At 42.8% G+C, this 19,884-nt stretch overlaps 1 protein-coding gene across 1 annotated transcript in view; it reads left to right on the top strand.

The window, feature by feature from the left end:
- TNN (tenascin N) overlaps positions 1-19,884 on the top strand; it is an 81,439-nt gene that overhangs the window by 25,026 nt on the left and 36,529 nt on the right. The window contains 4 exon segments of the mRNA XM_006153373.2: positions 8,776-9,039; positions 13,354-13,620; positions 14,336-14,602; positions 17,146-17,412. Coding sequence (XP_006153435.1) covers positions 8,776-9,039; positions 13,354-13,620; positions 14,336-14,602; positions 17,146-17,412 — 1,065 coding nt within the window.

Raw genomic sequence — 19,884 nt, 5'->3', positions numbered from 1 at the left:
TGGGTGGGGTGGGGTGGGGGTTCGCCTTAAAGTCCCAGGCAACCAACCTGGGGTCCAAGGAGGAAGAACGGTGGGGATGCGAGGAGGTTCAGAAGGGTCGGGCCTGCAGCCTCAGTCCGCCTGGTGTCTGGAACTGCTCCATATTCATTTCTCACACTTTCCCCCCTTAGACTATGCCATGAGATAGCAGTTTTGCTTCTCTTATTAAATTATTTTCTAATTTTATTTTATTTTATAATTTCTTATTTACGTTTTATTATTGAACATCTTTATGGCATATAGTGTGGTTTTCCAAAGCATGCATGCAGTGTGTGATAATCAAATCAAGATTATGATCATATACATTGTTTTCAACAGACTCTTAGATTCTTGTATCTTTTTTTTAAGAAATCTTTTTTTAATAATTATTTATTTAATTTTATTTATTCATTCACTTATTTTAATTTGACCAGAGAGAGATACACACACAGAGAGAGAGGGAAAGTGAGAAAGCAAGCCACCAGGTCTGGTACTCGAACCACGTTCGGCCATGTGGGAGTGTTCAGCATCTTAACCACCATGCCACCTGCTGGTCCCAAGATTCTTGTATCTTTTAAATGCTTTTTTCCCCCCTGAGTTCTTTCCACCTCTCTCCCTATTATCTTTTTTACTTTTTACTGATTTCCAAACACACTATTCCATCTGAAATGGTCCAATCCTAAAACTTTCCCTCCCCAATTCCTTAATGGTTCAAGGTGTACTCCTGACAACATTCGGACATTCACACAGTAACCCAACACATACAACTCTTCCCACCTCCCAGCATGGATGAAAAACAATAATGATTTCTATCATTTCAATGACCACTATATTCTAGTGGTTTCTATGTGCTTCGAGACTTTGTAAATTTTATCTCTAGTCTTTATATTGTAAGCATTAGTACTCCCATATTACCATTGAAGAAATTGAACCCTACAAAGTTTAGGAGACTTGGGGTGAACTAGTTACTAGCTGACTACCATTTGAATTCAGGTTTGTTTGAGACCAAAACTGATAACTTTTCCAGAAGCAAAGCTAGAGGACAGCAGGAAGAGAGGCTAATCTCTCTGAGCATAGTCTCTATAGAGGGTGCCTTCTGAATACTTTGGCCACAGTCAGAAGACTGTGTCAGCAGAAGTCTGTGAAAGCAAGGCCATGGAACACACAGGTGTTGTCTAGAGTCACACTTTCTGTAAACTCACCTTCAAATCCATGGCATAGGCCCTGTCCCCATCATTGCCTCTAAACTCTTATCCCCATAGATTTTACATCCTGGCTATGCCATTTTTCGACTGTACCAAGTGGGTAATTCACAGCAGCCTATGTGAATGGAGAAACTTGTTCTTGGTGTCTGTGACCCTGTGTTGGGGTGTGAACATGCGTGTTGAATGTTATAGTGTTGAATGAAGCTAACCATCCACTACCTAATCTTGTGGCAAAACTTGTTATGAAGTGGAATAAACTTTCCTGATACAAACAGAGCTCTTAATTAATGAATGTCTTCTCTATATTCAGGTTTTTCAAATTAGATTTCTCTGGATAGGTCTAACTTGGGGCTTTACTAAAGGGGCTCACCCTTATTCTAACTAACTCTTGTACTTAAAGGTGAATCTCACCTGTCATACTTTACAAATCTTGCCTTATATCTCTCTGATCTTGAATGGTCCCAAGAAAGGTCCTACCGGGGCTGGTAGTACCCTCCAGGAAGGAAATTGTAGCCTGAGGAGCAAGTTGGGGCAGGGCAGATAGAACCCATGTTGTAATTGAGGCTACATCTGTGGCTCATCTATGATGTGGCCAGCTATCGCAGCTACTTAAAGGACTGGCTGTATGGAAAAACTATATAATGACTCCACATCCTTTTATGGCAGAGAGGGAGGTTTTGGTCCTGGAGGAGCTAACTTTCTTCAGTATTGTGGCCTATGTGGGGTTTCTATCGCTGAGGCTTTCCTTCCATTCCTGTATCTCAACATCTGATTCCCATCCTGACAATGACCAAAGAAAACAGCTCTGTGAAGAGCTTCCTCTGGAGGGAACCAGCAGTCAGCGTAATGGCTATGTCGCTGGACTCCCACGTAGTCGACCGCGGTTCGTGTCCCGGACCTGGTGGCTTAAACACTCACGCCGGGCGCGTGTGCGTGCGTACCCAAGATCCCGAGAGGAGAATGGAGGAGAAGGGATTGCGGCGTGGCCGTCCGCCCTGGAGGGTGATTTCTCGCTTTCTGTCTCTATGTCTCTCTCTGGCTGTCTGGCGAGCGCACGCGCCCTACAGGGAAAATCTCTCCAAAAAAAAAAAAAAAAAAAAAAAGAAAAAGAGCTTCCTCTGGCTTAGGTTCCTGTTTTTAGGGAATTGAGAGACAGTGGAGGGTGAGGTGGGAAGAAGGAGGCAGAGAGCCCTGCCTTCCAGGCTGGTTTTGCCTCCAAAAGCTCTGTGAACTTGGAGAGGCACATCTCCTCTTTGGGCTTAAAGTATGAGGTGTCCTATATCTATGGCATGGTCTGGTTCTATTTCTTTTCCTACTTTTCATGATCAAGATGCTTTTTCATTGTTCTTTACCCTCTCTTGAGTGCTTTTAGACTCTTGGGGACACCATGGACAGCACTACAAGACCATGGTGTTCTGGAAGCTATAGTGGCAAGCACTGACCGGTGGTAGGAAAATGGGGCCAAAGGCATGTTTGAGATCCTGGTTATACATATGTGAGTTGCTTTGCAGAGGGTGAGGGCCAAGAATTTCAAGAGCAGGACTGCTAGGGTGTTATTGTTGTCTTCTCCACCTTTACCTTTCATTCCCAGTTTATCACTAATTCCTTCCACTGAGATGTCGCCCTTAAAGAACTCTCATCATTTCTTCCCTGTCCAGGAAGAATCTTGTCTTGAACAGACAGAAGCAACAGGGATAAGAGGGAGTCCTCTCTGTTTTTGTGCATGTTTTGTCCTAAACATTCTCTTAGAGCCTGTTCCATACTCCAGAGACCCCAGATCAGGCCGTGTGGGTGTTTGTGTTCTGATCCCATGAGGCCCAGTAGACCATCTCTCAGAGGCAATGGTTTAAGACTATTTTCTCTCCAACTGTCTCTCCAAGTTCCAGTCTACTACTGTTTCTAGATTTCAGATTGTGGGAATCTTCCAGATCATACTTTATCTTATTTAGAATTTATTAGTAGTAGTAACTCTGTAAGAACAGATTGATGATAGTGTTTCTTAGAATATATGGTATAAAATCAAAATGTGTAGTCTAATAGATAGCAATGGATTCAAATCTTGGCTTACCACTTAATCTGTCCAAAGCAACCTCTTGGTCCTGACCCTTTTTCTACCTGCTATTGTAAACACTCTTGTCCCTCAGATCTTCTCATCTAAGCAAATGGTCACTACATTCTTCTCAGGTCCTGATTTGATTTGTTGCTTAATAACTGAATGAATGACTCTGGGTAATTTGTAAAGAATAGAGGTTTAGGGACCAGCAGTTAGCATAATGGCTATGTCGCTGGACTCCCACGTAGTCGACCGCGGTTCGAGTCTCGGACCTGGTGGCTTAAACTCACACCGGGCGCATGTGCATGCTGCCCAAGATCCCGAGAGGAAAAGGGAGGAGAAGGGATTGTGGTGTGGCCATTCCCCCTGGGGGGGGATTTCTCGCTTTCTGTCTCTCTGTCTCTCTCTCTCTCTTTCTGGCAATTGCACGCACCCTATAGCAAAAACCTCTCCAAAAAAAAAACAAAAAGAATTGAGGTTTATTTAGGTCATGGTTTTGGAGGTCCAAGGTGGGTGGGCTGCATTTGGTGAGTGTCTTCTGGCTGGTGGGGGGTCCCTACAGAGACCTTGGGTAGCACAGGGTATCACAGAGAAAGCACGTGTCCATGTATCTTATTTCTTCTTCTTTTATTTTTGGAGAAGTTTTTGCTATAGGGTGCGTGCAATTGCCAGAAAGAGAGAGAGAGAGACAGAGAAATAGAAAGCGAGAAATCACCCTCCAGGGGGAGTGGCCATGCTGCAATCCCTTCTCCTTCATTCTCCTCTCAGGATCTTGGGCATGCACGCACACGTGCCTGGCGTGAGTTTAAGCCACCGAGTCCAGGACTCAAACCATGGTCGACTGCATGGGACTCTAGCGACATAGCTATTACGCCAACTGCTGGTCCTATCTTATTTCTTCTTCTTATAAACCCACCATGAGTCAACCATGGAGATCTCACCCTAATAACTTTATCCAATCCCAATCGCCTCCTAAAGGCCCCATCTTTCAACAGCATAATTGGATTAATTTTCCACCCTCTCAATGCCATTATAATGGGTCACTAGATTTCAATACATGAATTTCTGTTGGGCACATTCAATCTGTATCAGGTTCCAAAACAACAAATCATTATTTTTTTTTGGAGAGGTTTTTCCTATAGGGCGCATGTGCTTGCCAGACAGACAAAGAGAGACAGAGAGACAGAAAGCGAGAAATCACCCCCCAGGGGGGATGGCCACACCGCATCCCCTTCTCCTCTGTTCTCTCGGAATCTTGGGCATGCACGCACACGTGCCCGGGGTGAGTTTTTTTAAGCCACCAGGTCTGGGACGTGAACTGCGGTCGACTACATGAGAGTCCAGCGACATAGCCATTACGCTAACTGCTGGTCCCAACAAATCATTCATTTTATCCTTACCTAGTCTATCAGCAGATTCTGATGGCTTTGCCCTTGAAAACTGTCAAACCCAACCTTTTCTAGCATCTTCAGCACTGCCACAGTTGTCTGCACCCTGTCACCTGCCATCTTGAACCTTGACTGTTATAGCAGCCTCCTAGGTGACCTCCACTCTTGCCTGTAATAGTGTATACTCTCCCTAGTAGCCAGAGAGATTCTTTAATGACACAAGTCAGAATATGTCATTCTTCTCTTTGAAATTGCTGGAGACTTCTCATTTATTTAAAAGCTGAAGTCGTTACAATGGCCTGTAAGGGTGTTCACAATCCACTCTCTCCCTCACCTCACTGGCCTCACCTTCAGTCACTTGACTTACTCTGTCTAGATGCTCTGGGCTTCTCGACTTCATGAAGCAGGGCCTGTGTGAATTTACTGTTTCTTCTGCCAGGAATGAGGTTCCTTTGTTCAAATGTTACCTTCTCAGTGAGAACTCTTTCCTGGTTTTCTTGTCTAAATTGACAATCTTCTCCATTTATTTCTTTTTCTCATGCTTCCTTCTATAACCCAAAGCTTCATGATGAAGATATTAAAATAGGCATTTCATGTGATTGTTTATGAGTTCCAGATTCATCTTGTCACTATTAGGAAGAAAATATAAAAAAAAATAGTAACACACAAATGGCACTTTTTAAATAAGTGAAACTAATTTGTTTATATTGTATAGGAACAAAAAATTGACAGAAATAGGACAGGGGTAATATTCACTTACAATGTAAGTGATCTGTAAGGATTTATAATGATTTGTCTTTTTCTTACACTATTCAGCTTTTCTTCTTATAATAGTATTTGTTAGCTAGTTCTTGACAATTTCTGCAAAATAAAAATGAAAGTGTGAACCTTTCCTTTACTTTGCCTTATTTCATTTCATAATACTGTCACTACTTGCTTATTATATGTCTCTTCTCAAGAGAATGTTAGTTTTATAAGAGAGAATCCTTATTTATTTATTTTTGTTGTTATTGCTTTTATTAGTTTCTGAAGGTTACAGTAACAAGGTATCAAAAACTGGGGGTTGGGGTTGACCCCATAGAGTAGCAGTTGAGCACTGCACAGAGGACCCTGAATTCCACATGGTAGATCAGGGTTTTAGTCCTGGTTCCAGTGGCTAACATGCTGGGTATGCATATGTGTGCCCAGGATCTTGACAGGGTGGAGTATTGGAGAAAAAAGGATTACAACATGACCTGGTCCCATTAGGGGACGCTTACTCTTTCTTTTTACTTTCTTTCTTTTTTTTAAAAAAATTTTTATTCATCATTATTATTTTCATAATTTGACCAAAGAGAGAGAGAGAGAGAGAGAGAGAGAAACTGAGAAAGCAAGCTACCAGGTCTGGGACATGAACTGTGGCTGGCCGCATGGGAGTCCATTGCCCCAGCCACCACACCACATGCTGACCCCTCTCTTTCTCCTCTTTCACTCTCTCTTGCTCGTGCACCTTCATGTGTTCTATGACATAAATTAAAAAAATTGAAAACAACAACAACAAAACCTGGGTGGCTTAAAACCATAGGAATTTATTGTCTTACAGTGTGGAGCCTAGATGTTTGAAATCAAGGTGTCAGCAGAGCCATATTCTCTCTGACAGCTTGAAGAGAGACTCTTTTCTTGCATCTTCTAGCTTCTGGTATTCTTGGCAACCCTTGGCATTCCTTGACTTTTATACACATCTCCCAAGTAACATGGCATCTTCACACCGACTTCCTGCTCTGTGTGTCTATCTCCATGTCCACATTTCTCTTTATTATAAGGATGCCAACCATATTGAATTGAGTCCACCTGAATGATATCATTTTAACTTGATTATCTTTGGAAAGATCCTATTTCTAAATAAGGTCACATTCTGAGGTACTGAGGTTTAGGACTTCAACAAACTTTTTTTGGGGTAGAACACCATTCAACCATACAACTGTTGAATCCTCTGCTCTGAGTAGGCACTGAGTGAATGCTTATGGAGTGAGTCAGTGACTGCCATTTACCATCTGAGTGATCTTGGACAGGTTATCTAACCTGTCTGAGTCTGGCACATATTTAGTGCCCTAGAAATAGTAGCCATGATTAATTTTCCAAGCGAATACCTGGGAAATGTAATAAATGCCTTGTGTTGATTTTCCGAGATTTGATGAAGTAATGTATGTAAAGTACCTGTTGCTTAGTTTATACTCAATAAACAGCAGTTGATTTGCTAAATGCAATATATACTGCCTCAGGTGATAGAACATATTTCATTTCCTTGCACACAAATAAAACACTGCCGTTGTGCTTGAGGAAGGTGCATTGTAGCTAATGTTATAAAATGCAATTATGTGAAGTTATAATTTTTCTCTTAAAAACCCTTGGCCAAGAGACCAAGAGCTACGTGTGTGTGTGGGGGGAATGCCCAGGTGTTCAAGAGTGAAATACTGTGTTGTATCTGTAACTATGTGTATGTAGGGAGGGATCTCGAGACATACCTCAGCTTTGTTTTGTGCAGCTGTTTTTATCAGTGACCTTGATGGATGTGCTCTGATGGCTTACTTCTTGAGATCTCAAATGATAAGAAGCTGGAATGGAAAGTAGACATGTTGAATAAAAAACTAAATAATAAGTGGGATTTATTTAAAAAAAATAAAGCAAGGATAAATGTTGGGTCCAGGCATTATAGTTTAACATGGAGGTTCCCGATGTTGGAATTATCTGGGGAGTTTTGTGTTTTTACTAGAGATGCCAGGGCTTACCTGAGACCTTCTGAAGCAGGATCTCTGGCGGTGACACTTAGCAGGTGCCCAGTGTTGACAAAGGTTGAGAACCTCTGGGTTAACAAGTACATGCATCAAAAAAAGAAAACTAGAAATTTTCTAAAAGCATGAGCCCAGGACATGTTACTAGGAAGCACAGTGTCTAGGACATACTGGCATATTGTTCTGGGCTGGTCCTTTTAAAATATAAACTCCACACAGGTAGGAATTTCTCTTTTTCTCATTGATTTTTTTTTCTTTTTTTGAGTTTTTTTGCTATAGAGCATGTGCACTCGCTGGAGAGAGAGAGAAAGAGAGACAGAGAGACAGAAAAAGTGAGAGGGAAAGTGAGACATCACCCTTCCTCACCAGGGGGCATGGCCATGCTGCAATACCTTCTCCTTCATTCTCCTCTTGGGATTTTGAGCATACACACACATGCACCTGGCATGATTTTCAAGCTACCAGGTATGGGACTTGAACTGTGGTCAGTCACGTGAGAGTCTAACACCTTAACCACTCTGCCTTTTGCTGGGCCCTCTCACTGACAAATTCTGAGTGTTGTTACATTCTCTGGTACGTAATGGATTGCTGTGAATTGATGAGCTGAGTTTTGGGGACTTTTATTTGAAAAGGGAAAGAAAGTATAGCTGTAAGTGCCAGGTCTAGGAACCATGATTTAGAAGGAACAGGTAAGAGTAGTGAAGATGTTTTGATTTGAGGAGAATTAGGAAGAAGAATAACTATTCTTCCATTTTAAAAAAGTTTTATTTATTTTTTCTATATTTGAGAGAAATAAGGAGACAGACAGCACCTCCCACTGGGTCTTGGTGCTGCGATCCACCTCCAGCCTCAGTTAGGTAAGGGGACCATGAGGACATGCGTGCCTAGTGTACTCAGGGTGGTCCCCAGGCATGAACCTGGAACCTTCCATGTGGGTCAACCTTGTTGAGTGTTGTGTTTGATTACTGCACCATCATCTGGCCCTCAAAGAAGAGGCATAACTATTCTTGAGCACTTACTGGGTATCTCCTGGAAGAGGAATAAGATGTATTCTGTATGTCTAGGTAGGGTAGACACATTGGAAGGAATTATACATCAAGTAGCTACACCTGAAGGTGTTTTTCTCTAATGTGTTGATTAGTCTGAAGTGAAATAGTTTGTGTTGTCTATTGGAGAGCCCTTTCTCAGTTCAAGGATCAAGTAGAGGCCACGGAGAGGGCCACTTGCACTCTGTGAAGTATTAAAGTAGGTCATCTAGATTAGCTAGACCTTTGAGCTTCTGTGAATATGGCAAAACAAGTGGTTTCTCTGATTTTTCTTTTTCATGTACTTTAATGAAGAAATTGATGGTCCAACCAATGTGGTCACTGATCAGGTGACAGAAGACACGGCAGCTGTCTCCTGGGACCCAGTGCAGGCAGTCATAGACAAGTATGTGGTGCGCTACACCTCCGCTGATGGGGAGACCAAGGAGACGGCAGTACCCAAGGACCAGAGCAGCACCATCCTGACAGGCCTGAAGCCGGGGGAGGCATACAAGGTCTATGTGTGGGCCGAGAGGGGCAACCAGGCGAGCAAGAAGGCCGACACCAAGGCTCTCACAGGTATAACAGAATGGAGCTTGAACAAGAGTCCTTATGACAGGGAAGAGGCTGACTTTTGAGTCAGAAGGTCATTGCCCACTTGGCATTGCCCTTCCTTTTGTTTGCAGGGGTTGGGGAGATGGTTGCAAAAGCAATTTTGAATTTAATAATTATGAATATTTTTCTTTTTAACCTCAAACAAGAGCTCAGCCTTTTTATTTGATATAGAAGGTCGTACTAATTTGGGTTGGAATTCCATATGCAACTCCCTCAGAGAAGAGTAACACCTTCTAATTTTCATTTTTTGGATGTGAAAGCTCAAAACATTGGGCTGACAGCAAATTTGAATGCTTATCTCAGTTTGCAGTAGCTGTACAGGCACTTTGCATATAATCTGGAGTTCTCTCTCAGACCGTGGAAATGGTTTGCATCCTGAGTCAACATTCACTAAATGTACTGATTCTGCCTTGACGCTTTCAGAAACTATAAGTGTCTCCATGCTTTATCTAGTCCTGCTCAGCTCAGGCCTGCAGGTGGTCTGAGGATGTACTGGGACATGGCCTGGCCCTTCTTTCTGCCTAAACCCAGGCATCGCCCTAAATTCAGAGTGGCCCAACTAAATCCTACTTTAGGTTCCAAAACATTCAATGGAAAATCAGAGGAAGAGGATACTCTTATTGTTTGGGCTCAGCTCTGTACAGTCAATGGGTAGAGACTCTGAGAGAAGATAAATAGAAATATGGTTTCAAAAGCTCGACTGTCCAGGTTGTTTTTTTAAAAAAGCCCTTTTTCTTTTCTTTAAAGTTTATTTTATTCATGATAGAAAGGGTGGACATGAGCAAGAAGCACACACACACACACACACACAAACATATACACACACACACACACATATATATATATATATAGAGAGAGAGAGAGTGAGACAGGGGACCCTTGGTAGGGACCTCTCATGCTGCCTTCTTCTTTCCCCAGCCCCCCAGCTCTCCGGGATGTTGGGCATGCATGCACAAACCTGCCATTTATTTAAAAAAATTTTAAAGTTTTTTGCCATAGGGCATGTGCACTCACGAGAGAGAGAGAGAGAGAGAGAGAGAGACAAAGAGAGAGAGGGAAGGTGAGAAACCACTCCCTAGGGAGGATGGCTACACAGCATTCCTTTCTCCTCTATTCTCCCATCAGGATTTTAGACATGCATGCAAATGTGCCTGGAGTGATTTTCAAGCCTCCATGGCTTGATTCGTGGCTGGCCATGTGGGAATCCAGTGCCTTAACCACCATACCACCTGCTGGCTCCGCCTGGTATATTTTTGATCAATCTGGGGATCAGGACTGTGGTCAGCCACATGGCTTATAACACTGCAGTTCAGTTTAATACCTACTATGTCACCAGACTGGACCAAACTGTCCAGGTTTTAGTCCCAGCTGTGCCATTTTCTAGCTAAGTGGTTTTGGGCAAGTAGCCTCATTTACATTAATCAGTTTCTTATCTGTGAAATGGGGCACTTGAGTGTCTACATCATGGCATTATTGGGAGGGTTACATGAGTTAATTCATATAAAGTGCCTGACTCATAGTGAATGCTATTAGTGATAGCAATGATTATTTCTTAGAATGCTAATTAGCATTTGGTCTTTGAAATCTTTCATGGTGCACAACTTCCTAGATCCAAGTGGCCCTCAGAGAGCTGACTTCTCCTTTATGGGAGGAGAGAAGATGTTGACAGTAAGGATGGTGAGGTCTATATTTGTTTAAAGTCAGGATCATTGAATTTTCTGTAAAAAAAACCAGATAGTAAATATTTTCAGCTTTGGGAGACAACTATTCAACTTTGTCATTGGAGCATGAAAATAACCACAGACAATAACATGTTAATGAACTGGCATAACACGTTCCAGTAAGCTTTGTCTATAAAAATCAGCAATGGGTCATATTTGACCCATGGGCTATAGATTGCCATCTTTTGGTTCACATTACACATCTTTACCTGTTTACTAGGATTTTGAGTGTTGAGCAAGGAGCATGTGGACAAAACTATGTAAGTCAGTGGAAGATGGAATGCAAGAGAACCTTCCCCTTCTCAGGCAGAAGTGGTGTGAGTAAGCACCTCAGCATACAGGTGCCCACTGGGTGTGGTACTGCCACTAGGGGTCGGGTGGGGGCCTGGTGCTGGCATACAAAATAAAGGACCCAGTTCATGCCTGAGTGGCATTCACAATCCTCAGGCCAGAGAAGACAATTTTAAAAATACAAAGTACAGTGAATTATGTGCTAGGGCAAACACATGTTTCTAAAAAGGTAACCTACCACAGACTGGGTTGGGAAAGGGGTCTGTCAGAGGTGATATCTGGATAGCGCCAGCAAAAATGGTGAGAGCTAGCAGCAGAAGCAGCATGTGCAGAAACCTAAGTCGTGAGAACAAAACAGGCTGGATAGTTTCAAGTGGTTTTTGTTTTTTTAAATTTTTTCTAGAGAGTGTGTGTACTTACTGGAGGGGCAGAGAGAGAGAAAGAGAGAACAAATGAGAAAACACCGTCCATGGGGCATGGTCATACCACAATCCTTTCACCTTCATTTCTTCCTCCTTTCAGGGTTTTGGGCATTCATGTACACATGCCTGGTGTGTTCTTTGAGACACTGGATCCAAGACTTGAACCACACAGACTGCCTTGTGAAATCCAGTCAGGCCACAGGCTACACCTCTCCAGTGTTACTTATTTATTTTTTGATGGGTGGACACTTACAGTAGTGAAGCAAGAGGTTGGGGCATTAAAAGCCAACTCAGTTCTGAGCTAAGCTATTTGTCCTTCCATGCCAGAGGACTGTGGTGCATTCTGAACTTGGCACTCCTTAAAGCAGTTCATCTCACTGGGCTCTGTACTCTACTGAGCTGACCTGGCCACACTTGGCAAATGGTGATGCATAGGCTTGAAATGCAGCTGCTATTACGGAAATTCAGCCTTGACGAGGTAGTTTTTGAAATAGCATAATAAGAATGCTATCATGCACCTGTTACTTGGATATTTGACTCTAAGGATTTATATGTGAGGAGAAAGTGGTACCTGTTGAGTGTGCCTTATCCAGAATGCTTGAGACCAGAAGTGTTTCAGATTTATGATTTTTCAGATTTTTGGAATATTTGCACATACATATACATATACGTGTGTGTGTGTATTTGGACAATATTTTTGTGTTGCAGCATTTTGATTTTGACTTTTCACATGAAGTCAGGTATATGGAATTTTCTACTTGTGGCATCAATACTGACATTCAGACAATTTTGAATTTTGGAGCATCTCAGACCTTAGAGTTTTTGATTAGGGATGCTCAACCTGAATTTCATACCTCAAAGGCATTAGTAATAACAACTTATATTTGTGGCCAGCAGGTGGCATTGTGGTTAAGGTGATGAACTCTCACATGACCAACTGTAGTTCAAGTTCCAGACCTGGTGATTTGAAACTCATGGTGAACACATGTGCATGCATGTTCAAATCCTGAGGGGAGAATGGAGGAGAAGGGATTACAGCTTGGCCATTGCCCCTGGGGTTGATTTCTCACTTTCTCTTTCTCTGTCTCTCTGATGAGCACATGCGCCCTGTAGAAAAATAAATAAAAACTCATATTTAAGTATTTACTGTGCAATAGCTCATTGACTCTTCACCAGAACCTACGAGGTAGGTACTGGCATTTTCCTCTGTAGAAGTGGGGAGACAGACTTATATTATAAAGCTTGTCCACAGTTAGCAACCAAGAAATGGCAGGGCACAGGTTTGAATCCAGTTTAATTGTGTAGAAACCCAGACACATTCTGTAACTAGGATTACTTTTAGCCCAAACCTCAGATATTATCCACTAAAAACTCTCCTGGTTCCCTGGCCACAGATATAGTGTTTATATGAAACAACTGATAGCTCCTACTAGCAGGATATTTTTCTTCCCAGAGAACATATCAGCACTGATGCAGAGATTCATTCAATATAATTGCTCTCAGGTATGAAGAGTCAGGAACTGAAAGCATTACTTTATAAATCCAAGGTAAAGGATAAATTTGTATGTGAAGATCGATTCTTTTTATTCCAAAACAACTCGTGAGAAAAGCTTATAGAGTCGTTTTATGTGTTGACTTTGTTTGAAAACTCTTCTCATTTAATGCCACTAGCTCATTCTTGGAATTTCTTACAATTTGCTTAATTATCTTTAAGTTCTCTACTCATTGGCATATGGTAGACTTTGAAATAGGTTGATTTCATCATCTTGGACTATGTAATGTGCTGGTCTTTCAGGAACTTGAAGGAGGTAAGGCTACATTATTCTTTTATTTCTATCTTAAAGAAATTGACAGCCCAACAAATTTGGTGACTGACCGGGTGACAGAGAATACAGCCACTGTCTCCTGGGACCCAGTTGAGGCTGCCATTGATGGGTATGTGGTACGCTACACATCTGTGGATGACCAGGAGACCAGAGAGGTCCCGGTGGGCAAGGAGCAGAGCAGCACCATCCTGACGGGCCTTAGGCCAGGCATGGAGTACACGGTCTATGTGTGGGCCCAAAAGGGGGCCCGGGAGAGCAAGAAGGCTGACACCAAAGCCCCAACAGGTAACAGGAGGGAGAATGCTAATTGGAATTGATTTTTAAGCTTGTGGATTTGAGCGTGCATGGTACCATCAGGTGTAGCCTGGGCTGAGAGACTTTGCAGGTGGGACTCTTCAAGATCAAAGGCAGTGAATTCTAATGGGGATCTCAGCAGTCTGCTTCTCCCTGACCATGATGAGCTGTTCATGAAGCCACTCGGCCTTCCAAAAGGGAGAAGTAAAGTTGTGGCTTAGCAGAGTTGTTAGCAGACTCAGCAAAGACGTGGATGGGATCTGGCTATTGCAGTACTTGTGGTAATATTGGGTCATTAGAAAAGTCATGATGTGTTTTTCTATGCAAAAATGTGTCGTGACTTTTCTGATGACCTGATACTTTTAGAGTGCTTGCTGGTGAAGTAGCCCTTGATAACATGATAAATTAGGTACCTTGAACAACATGGCATGTCCAATTGGCAGTCTTGTGCCGTATGTTGCCAAGAAGACATTGTTCCTCCACATTTTAGGGAGCTGTGCATCAGGAAAGTATGTCAAGTTTGTGGTGATTCTTCCTCTGAAATTGAGAACCAGGGGCTACTCTATCCCTTGACTCCAGACTTGGGATGGGAATAACATTGCCTGGGGATAAGAAAAATCAGGGACTGAAGTCATGATGGGGTGTGGGTACATCTTCCACAGCTTCAGAGCTTAGGTTTTTCCAAACTTTTTTTTTTTTTTTAAAGAAATCGACAGTCCCAAAAATCTGGTGACTGACCAGGTGACAGAGAATACGGCCACCGTTTCCTGGGACCCAGTGCAGGCTGCCATTGATGGATACATGGTGCGCTACACGTCTGCTGACGGCCAGGAGACCAGGGAGGTCCCAGTGGGCAAAGAGCAGAGCAGCACCATCCTGACAGGCCTGAGGCCAGGTGTGGAGTACACGGTCTACGTGTGGGCTCAGAAGGGGGCCCGAGAGAGCAAGAAGGCTGATACCAAAGCCCCAACAGGTAACAGGAGGGACAACACCGATTGGGATTGAATTTTGAGCTTGTAGATTTGAGTGTGCATGCATGCTCAATTCAGATGCAGCTTGGGCTGAGAGACTTTGCAAGTAGGACTCTTTAAGATAAAAAGTAATGAATTCTAGGGGGACCAGCAGTTAGCGTAATGGCTATGTCGCTGGACTCCCATGTAGTCGACCGCGGTTCGAGTCCCGGACCCGGTGGCTTAAACTCACGCCGGGCGCGTGTGCGTGAGTGCCCAAGATCCCGAGAGGAGAATGGAGGAGAAGGGACTGCGGCGTGGCCATCCCCCCTGGGGGGTGATTTCCTGCTTTCTATCTCTCTGTCTCTCTCTGTCTGTCTGGCGAGCGCACGCGCCCTATAGCAAAAACCTCTCCAAAAAAAAAAAAAAAAGTAATGAATTCTAGAGTAATCTCAGCAGGCTATTTCTCCCTTACTATGATGAGATGTTCAGGAAGTCACTTGGCCTTTCAGAAGGGAGAATTGCAGTCATGTAGTCACAGTGTGATTGGCAGACTCACCAAAGATGTGGACAGGATCTGGTCATTGTAGTAGCTGTGATAATACTTTTAGAGTAATTGGTGAAGAAATGGTCCTTGCTAAAATGATAAATTAGGTACCTCAAACCTCACAACACGTCCAATTGATAGTCTTGATGTGTCATATATTGCTACGAAGTCATTGTTCCTCTCATATTTTAGGAAGCTGTGTGTCAAGAAAGTATGTCAAGGGTCTCACTGATATTTTTATGGCTGAGTAGTATTCCATAGTATTTGTGTGCACACTTTTTCAATCCACTCATCTGTTTGTTGACATTTGGATGTCCATGTCTTTGCAATTTTGAATAATACCATAATAAACATGGATGTGCAAGCACTTTTCTGACTGAGTGCCCTCCTATCCTTTAAATAGAAATCCAGGAGTGGAATTTGCTGGATCATATGGTAGTTCTATTTGTAGGTCTTTGTGGAACCTCCGTATTGTTTTCCACAGTGGAGAATTTACATTCCCACCAACAGTATAGGAGAGTTAACCTTTTCTCCACAGCCTCATAAGAACTTACTGTTCTTTATTTTTTAAATCTTAGCCATTCTAACTGGTGTTAGGTGGTATCTCATTGTGGTTTTGATTTGCATATCCCTTGTGATAAATGATGTTGAGAATTTTTTCATATGCTTTTTGGTTGTTGATATGTCTTAATTAGAGGGTTGACTATTCAGCTCATTTACTCATCTTTTATTTGCGATTATGTTTTTTGGGGTAAGCTGCTTGAGTTCCCTGTATATTCTGGTTATCAGTCCCTTATCTGAGGCATAGTTTGCAAATATATATTTCCATTCCGGGGGTTGCTGAGTCACTCTAATTATGGTTTCTTTTGCTGCACAGAAGCTTTTAAACCAGAAGCTTTTAACCCCACTTGTCTATTTTTGGGATTATTGCCTGTTCTTTGGGGGTCTTAGTTAAGGAGTCTTTGCCTACTCTGATGTCTCCCAGAGTTTCCCAATGTTTTCTGCCAGTAGTTTTATGGTTTTTATGGTTTGAAGTCTCAGGTTTTGATCCATTTTGAGTTGATTTTTGTTAGTGGTGAAAGATAGGGATCCAATTTTATCTTTACGCAGGTGGATACCCAGTGTTTCCAGCACCATTTGTTGAAGAGAATTTCTTTTGCCCACTGGATTGTCTGGTGCTTTTTGTCAAAAATCAGTCGGCTATGTTTTGGGGTTTATTTCTGGGGTATCTATTCTGTTCCAGTGGTCTACATACCTATTTTTGTGCCAGTACCATTATGTTTTGATTATCACAGCTTTGTCATATGTTATGGGATCAGGAGTGAGATACCTACTCCACTCTTCTTAAGAAGTATTGCTTTGCCTGGCATTTGATAGAAAGTGGATGAATATGGAAGATTTACTGCTAAGTAAAGTAAGCCAGAATATGAAAGAGAGGTATTGTATATCCCCAATCAATATATACTGAATGTCTGCACTCTATGGCAGAAACTGAAAGATTGGAAGGTATAAAGGCATGGAGAGCAACGGTGGATACCAGAGACAGTGTAGAAGGAGAGTGGGAAGCTGGGGAGGGGGAAAGAGAATCAAGGAGAAAAAGAAAGAAGGAAAACATTCAAGGGACACAAAAAATGGAAAATGATCTGTTGATGATAATATGTATGATAATATCTCTGACTGGAACAGTATACAGTGTATCCATGATAGAAAAATTCAATTGGTTGCTGTAATGATACACAGTGATTGAAAATATTAAAATAAAAATATAAAATATAAAATATTAAATATTTAAATAAAAATATTTAAAAAAAGAAAAAGAAAATATGTCAAGTTCATAGGGATTTCTCCTCTGAAATTGAAAACCAGGGCCTATTCTCTCCCTTGACTTCCACCAGAAACTTGAGATGGGAATACCATTGTTTAGGGCTGAAAATATCAAGAATTGAAGTCATGATGATGGGTGGTTGGTATATCTTTCACAGCTTCAGAGCTTAGACTGTCCCAAATATTTTCTTAAAGAAATCGATAGTCCTAAAAATCTGGTGACTGACCGCGTGACAGAGAATACGGCCACCGTCTCCTGGGACCCAGTGCAGGCTGCCATTGATGGGTACATGGTGCGCTACACGTCTGCTGATGGCCAGGAGACCAAGGAGGTTCCAGTGGGCAAGGAGCAGAGCAGTACCATCCTGACAGGCCTGAGACCAGGTGTGGAGTACACGGTCTACGTGTGGGCCCAGAAGGGAGCCCAGGAGAGCAAGAAGGCTGACACCAAGGCCCCCACAGGTGAGAGAACACATATTACCACTGTGAATGTTGAGTTCACAGCCTTTCTTTGCTGACTTTGTTTCTCTGACCTTGGCAGAAAGTGGGGTTTGGATCTTTCCATGATGAACCATGTGCCCCTCATTTCCTTTTCACAACTTCTGTTAGAAAGTGTGTCTCAGATTGTGGTCTTAATGGAATGCTTGTTGCTCACAGCCCCGTGTTCCTCCTCTGCCTGCACATCTTCTTTTTGGCTAGCTCACTAAAGGGTTCACCTTGATGAGGAATAAAAGTGAGGAAAGCACCAGTGCCTGTCATGCTGAGAGAGACGGATTTATGAATTCTGACCCAACACAGTTTTTGAAAAACCTCATCTCTTTGAATCCTGTAATGTTCCCTTTTTTTGTTGTTTGGAAGAGATTTTTGCTATAGGGCTTGTGTGCTCACTTGGAGAGACAGAGAGACAGAAAGTGAGGAATCACTCCCCCAGGGAGGGTGGCCATGCTGCAATCCCTTCTCCTCCATTCTCCTCTTGAGATTTTGGACACGCATGCATACATGCCCAGCATGAGTTTCAAGCCACCAGGTCCAGGACTTGAACCACAGTCGACCATGTGGAAGTCCAGTGCCTTACCTATTACGTCACCTGCTGGCCCCTAATGCTTGTTTCTTTTTCTGCCTTTTGAATGAACATTTTAGGCAGAAATAATAATAGCATTTTATTAGCTAAAAGTAAGCAGTTATCTAGTCACTTTTGGCCAAGTGTGTCACCTCAGTAATTAAATGCCTCTGTATAGCAGCCCATGTTCCATTTACAGGTGTAACTAACTCCCTGTCTGTAGGTCTGGCCCCTGGCTGACTGCCTGCTGGGAATGGGAAGTCACTCAGCTCACATTGTATTTTCTTCCTGTGCTTTGAGCACTGTTCACTCAGTTTGCTGATTGCAGTGCCTGACCCAGCTCTGTTGGCACAGCAGGGTACACTGAGAAGAGGTAAGGGATCAGGAGAAAGAAGAGGAGAGGGGTCAGGAGAGAGGACAAGCTGTGGGTTAGGGGTCAGGAGGAAGGAGAGGCCAGGGCTCACAGAAGGTCTTGCTTGACTATAGCAGCCATAGCAGTTGTGGGTTGCTGTGGGACCAGAAAGTGTTGAGGCTGATCCTTCCTTCCATGGAACCCTTCTGATTATGTCTTCCACTGGGTGGGTGGTGGGGGCTCTCACTGTAGTATCCTGTAGGCAAATGTGGGTCTCCCACTAATTTCTCACTCCCCTTCCTTCCACTGTACATCAGGGGTGCACCCCAGGGCCTTTCTGTTGGGGTCACCTTGCCCCTCCTGTTGGTCCTCGTGGATGCCTTCTGACAGTCCCACGTGGCCTTCCTCTGCTTGGCCTACATCCTTTGTCCAGTCAGTGGAGATACAGGTCTTTTGTAGCACTGCAGCTTCTCTTTGTTCTGCATCGGAGGCTCCAGCCATACTCTTACCTCATAAATCTTTAGGTGTGTGTCAGACATCAGCCTACAGTATTGCCCGAGCTCTGGGCACGTTCCTAAGCTGGTCAATTCTGAGCTAGATAGTTCTCTGTTACAGAATGTTTAACAGCACCTGTAGCATCTACCCACTGGATGCTAGTGATCTCCCCACTATGCCACACTGAGCTGTGGCAACCAGAAATGTCTCCAGACATTGTTAGTCACTTCAGTTGAGAACTGTGCTCCAGGGTAGACTCAGCAAATTCTGTGAGGGATCCCACTGAAATGGCTCATTGAAAGCAGGAGTTTACCCATGGGACTTGCAGTGATTCTTTCCAAATAAGTTTATTCTCTAAGCCCCACCCATTTGGCTTCTCCAAGCTCTTTTATAGGCTGGAGATGGTTGGTCAGTCAAGTCAAATACTGTTGATTTAGCCTTGGTTGTGGGCTCTGAGGCCGGAATGGAGATACACTTTTTTTTTTTTTTTTAAGTCAAGGTCTAAACCAGCATACACAATAGGACACAAGAGCAAATAACTTCAGGAAAATAGCTTTTGCAATGAACAATTTAGAACAAATACCTGCTAATATTTACTCAGTGAATACATTTTCTAGTACTTTGCGTGTGTATGGCATGGAAAGGATAAACTCTTGCATTTATAAATCATCAGTAACCTGATATCATTAATAACAATCTATTATGACCACTAAGCATCTTCTTAGTGCTCAGAACTATTCTAGGGACATACAACAGTTCTACAGGATAAGCACGGATATTATTTTTACCCACTTTTCCCCTTGATAAAGGAAAGAGAGACAAAGAGGCTGATTGGCTCTTGATTACATTTTGAATTGTGGAGTGAATAGTCTATGACTTCAGAAATGAAACACTATGATACTTTAACATATTTGAAGATCCTTTTCTTTCCTTTCCTTTTTTTTTTTTTTTTTTTTAGAGAGAGATTTTTGCTATAGGGCATGTGCATTTGCCTGGGAGGCAGGGAGAGACAGAGAGACAGAATGTG

This window comes from Tupaia chinensis, unplaced genomic scaffold (assembly GCF_000334495.1).
Source record: "Tupaia chinensis unplaced genomic scaffold, TupChi_1.0 Scaffold000369_1, whole genome shotgun sequence".
NCBI classification, from domain to species: Eukaryota; Metazoa; Chordata; class Mammalia; order Scandentia; family Tupaiidae; genus Tupaia; species Tupaia belangeri.
This window is presented reverse-complemented; position numbering and strand designations above follow the sequence as displayed.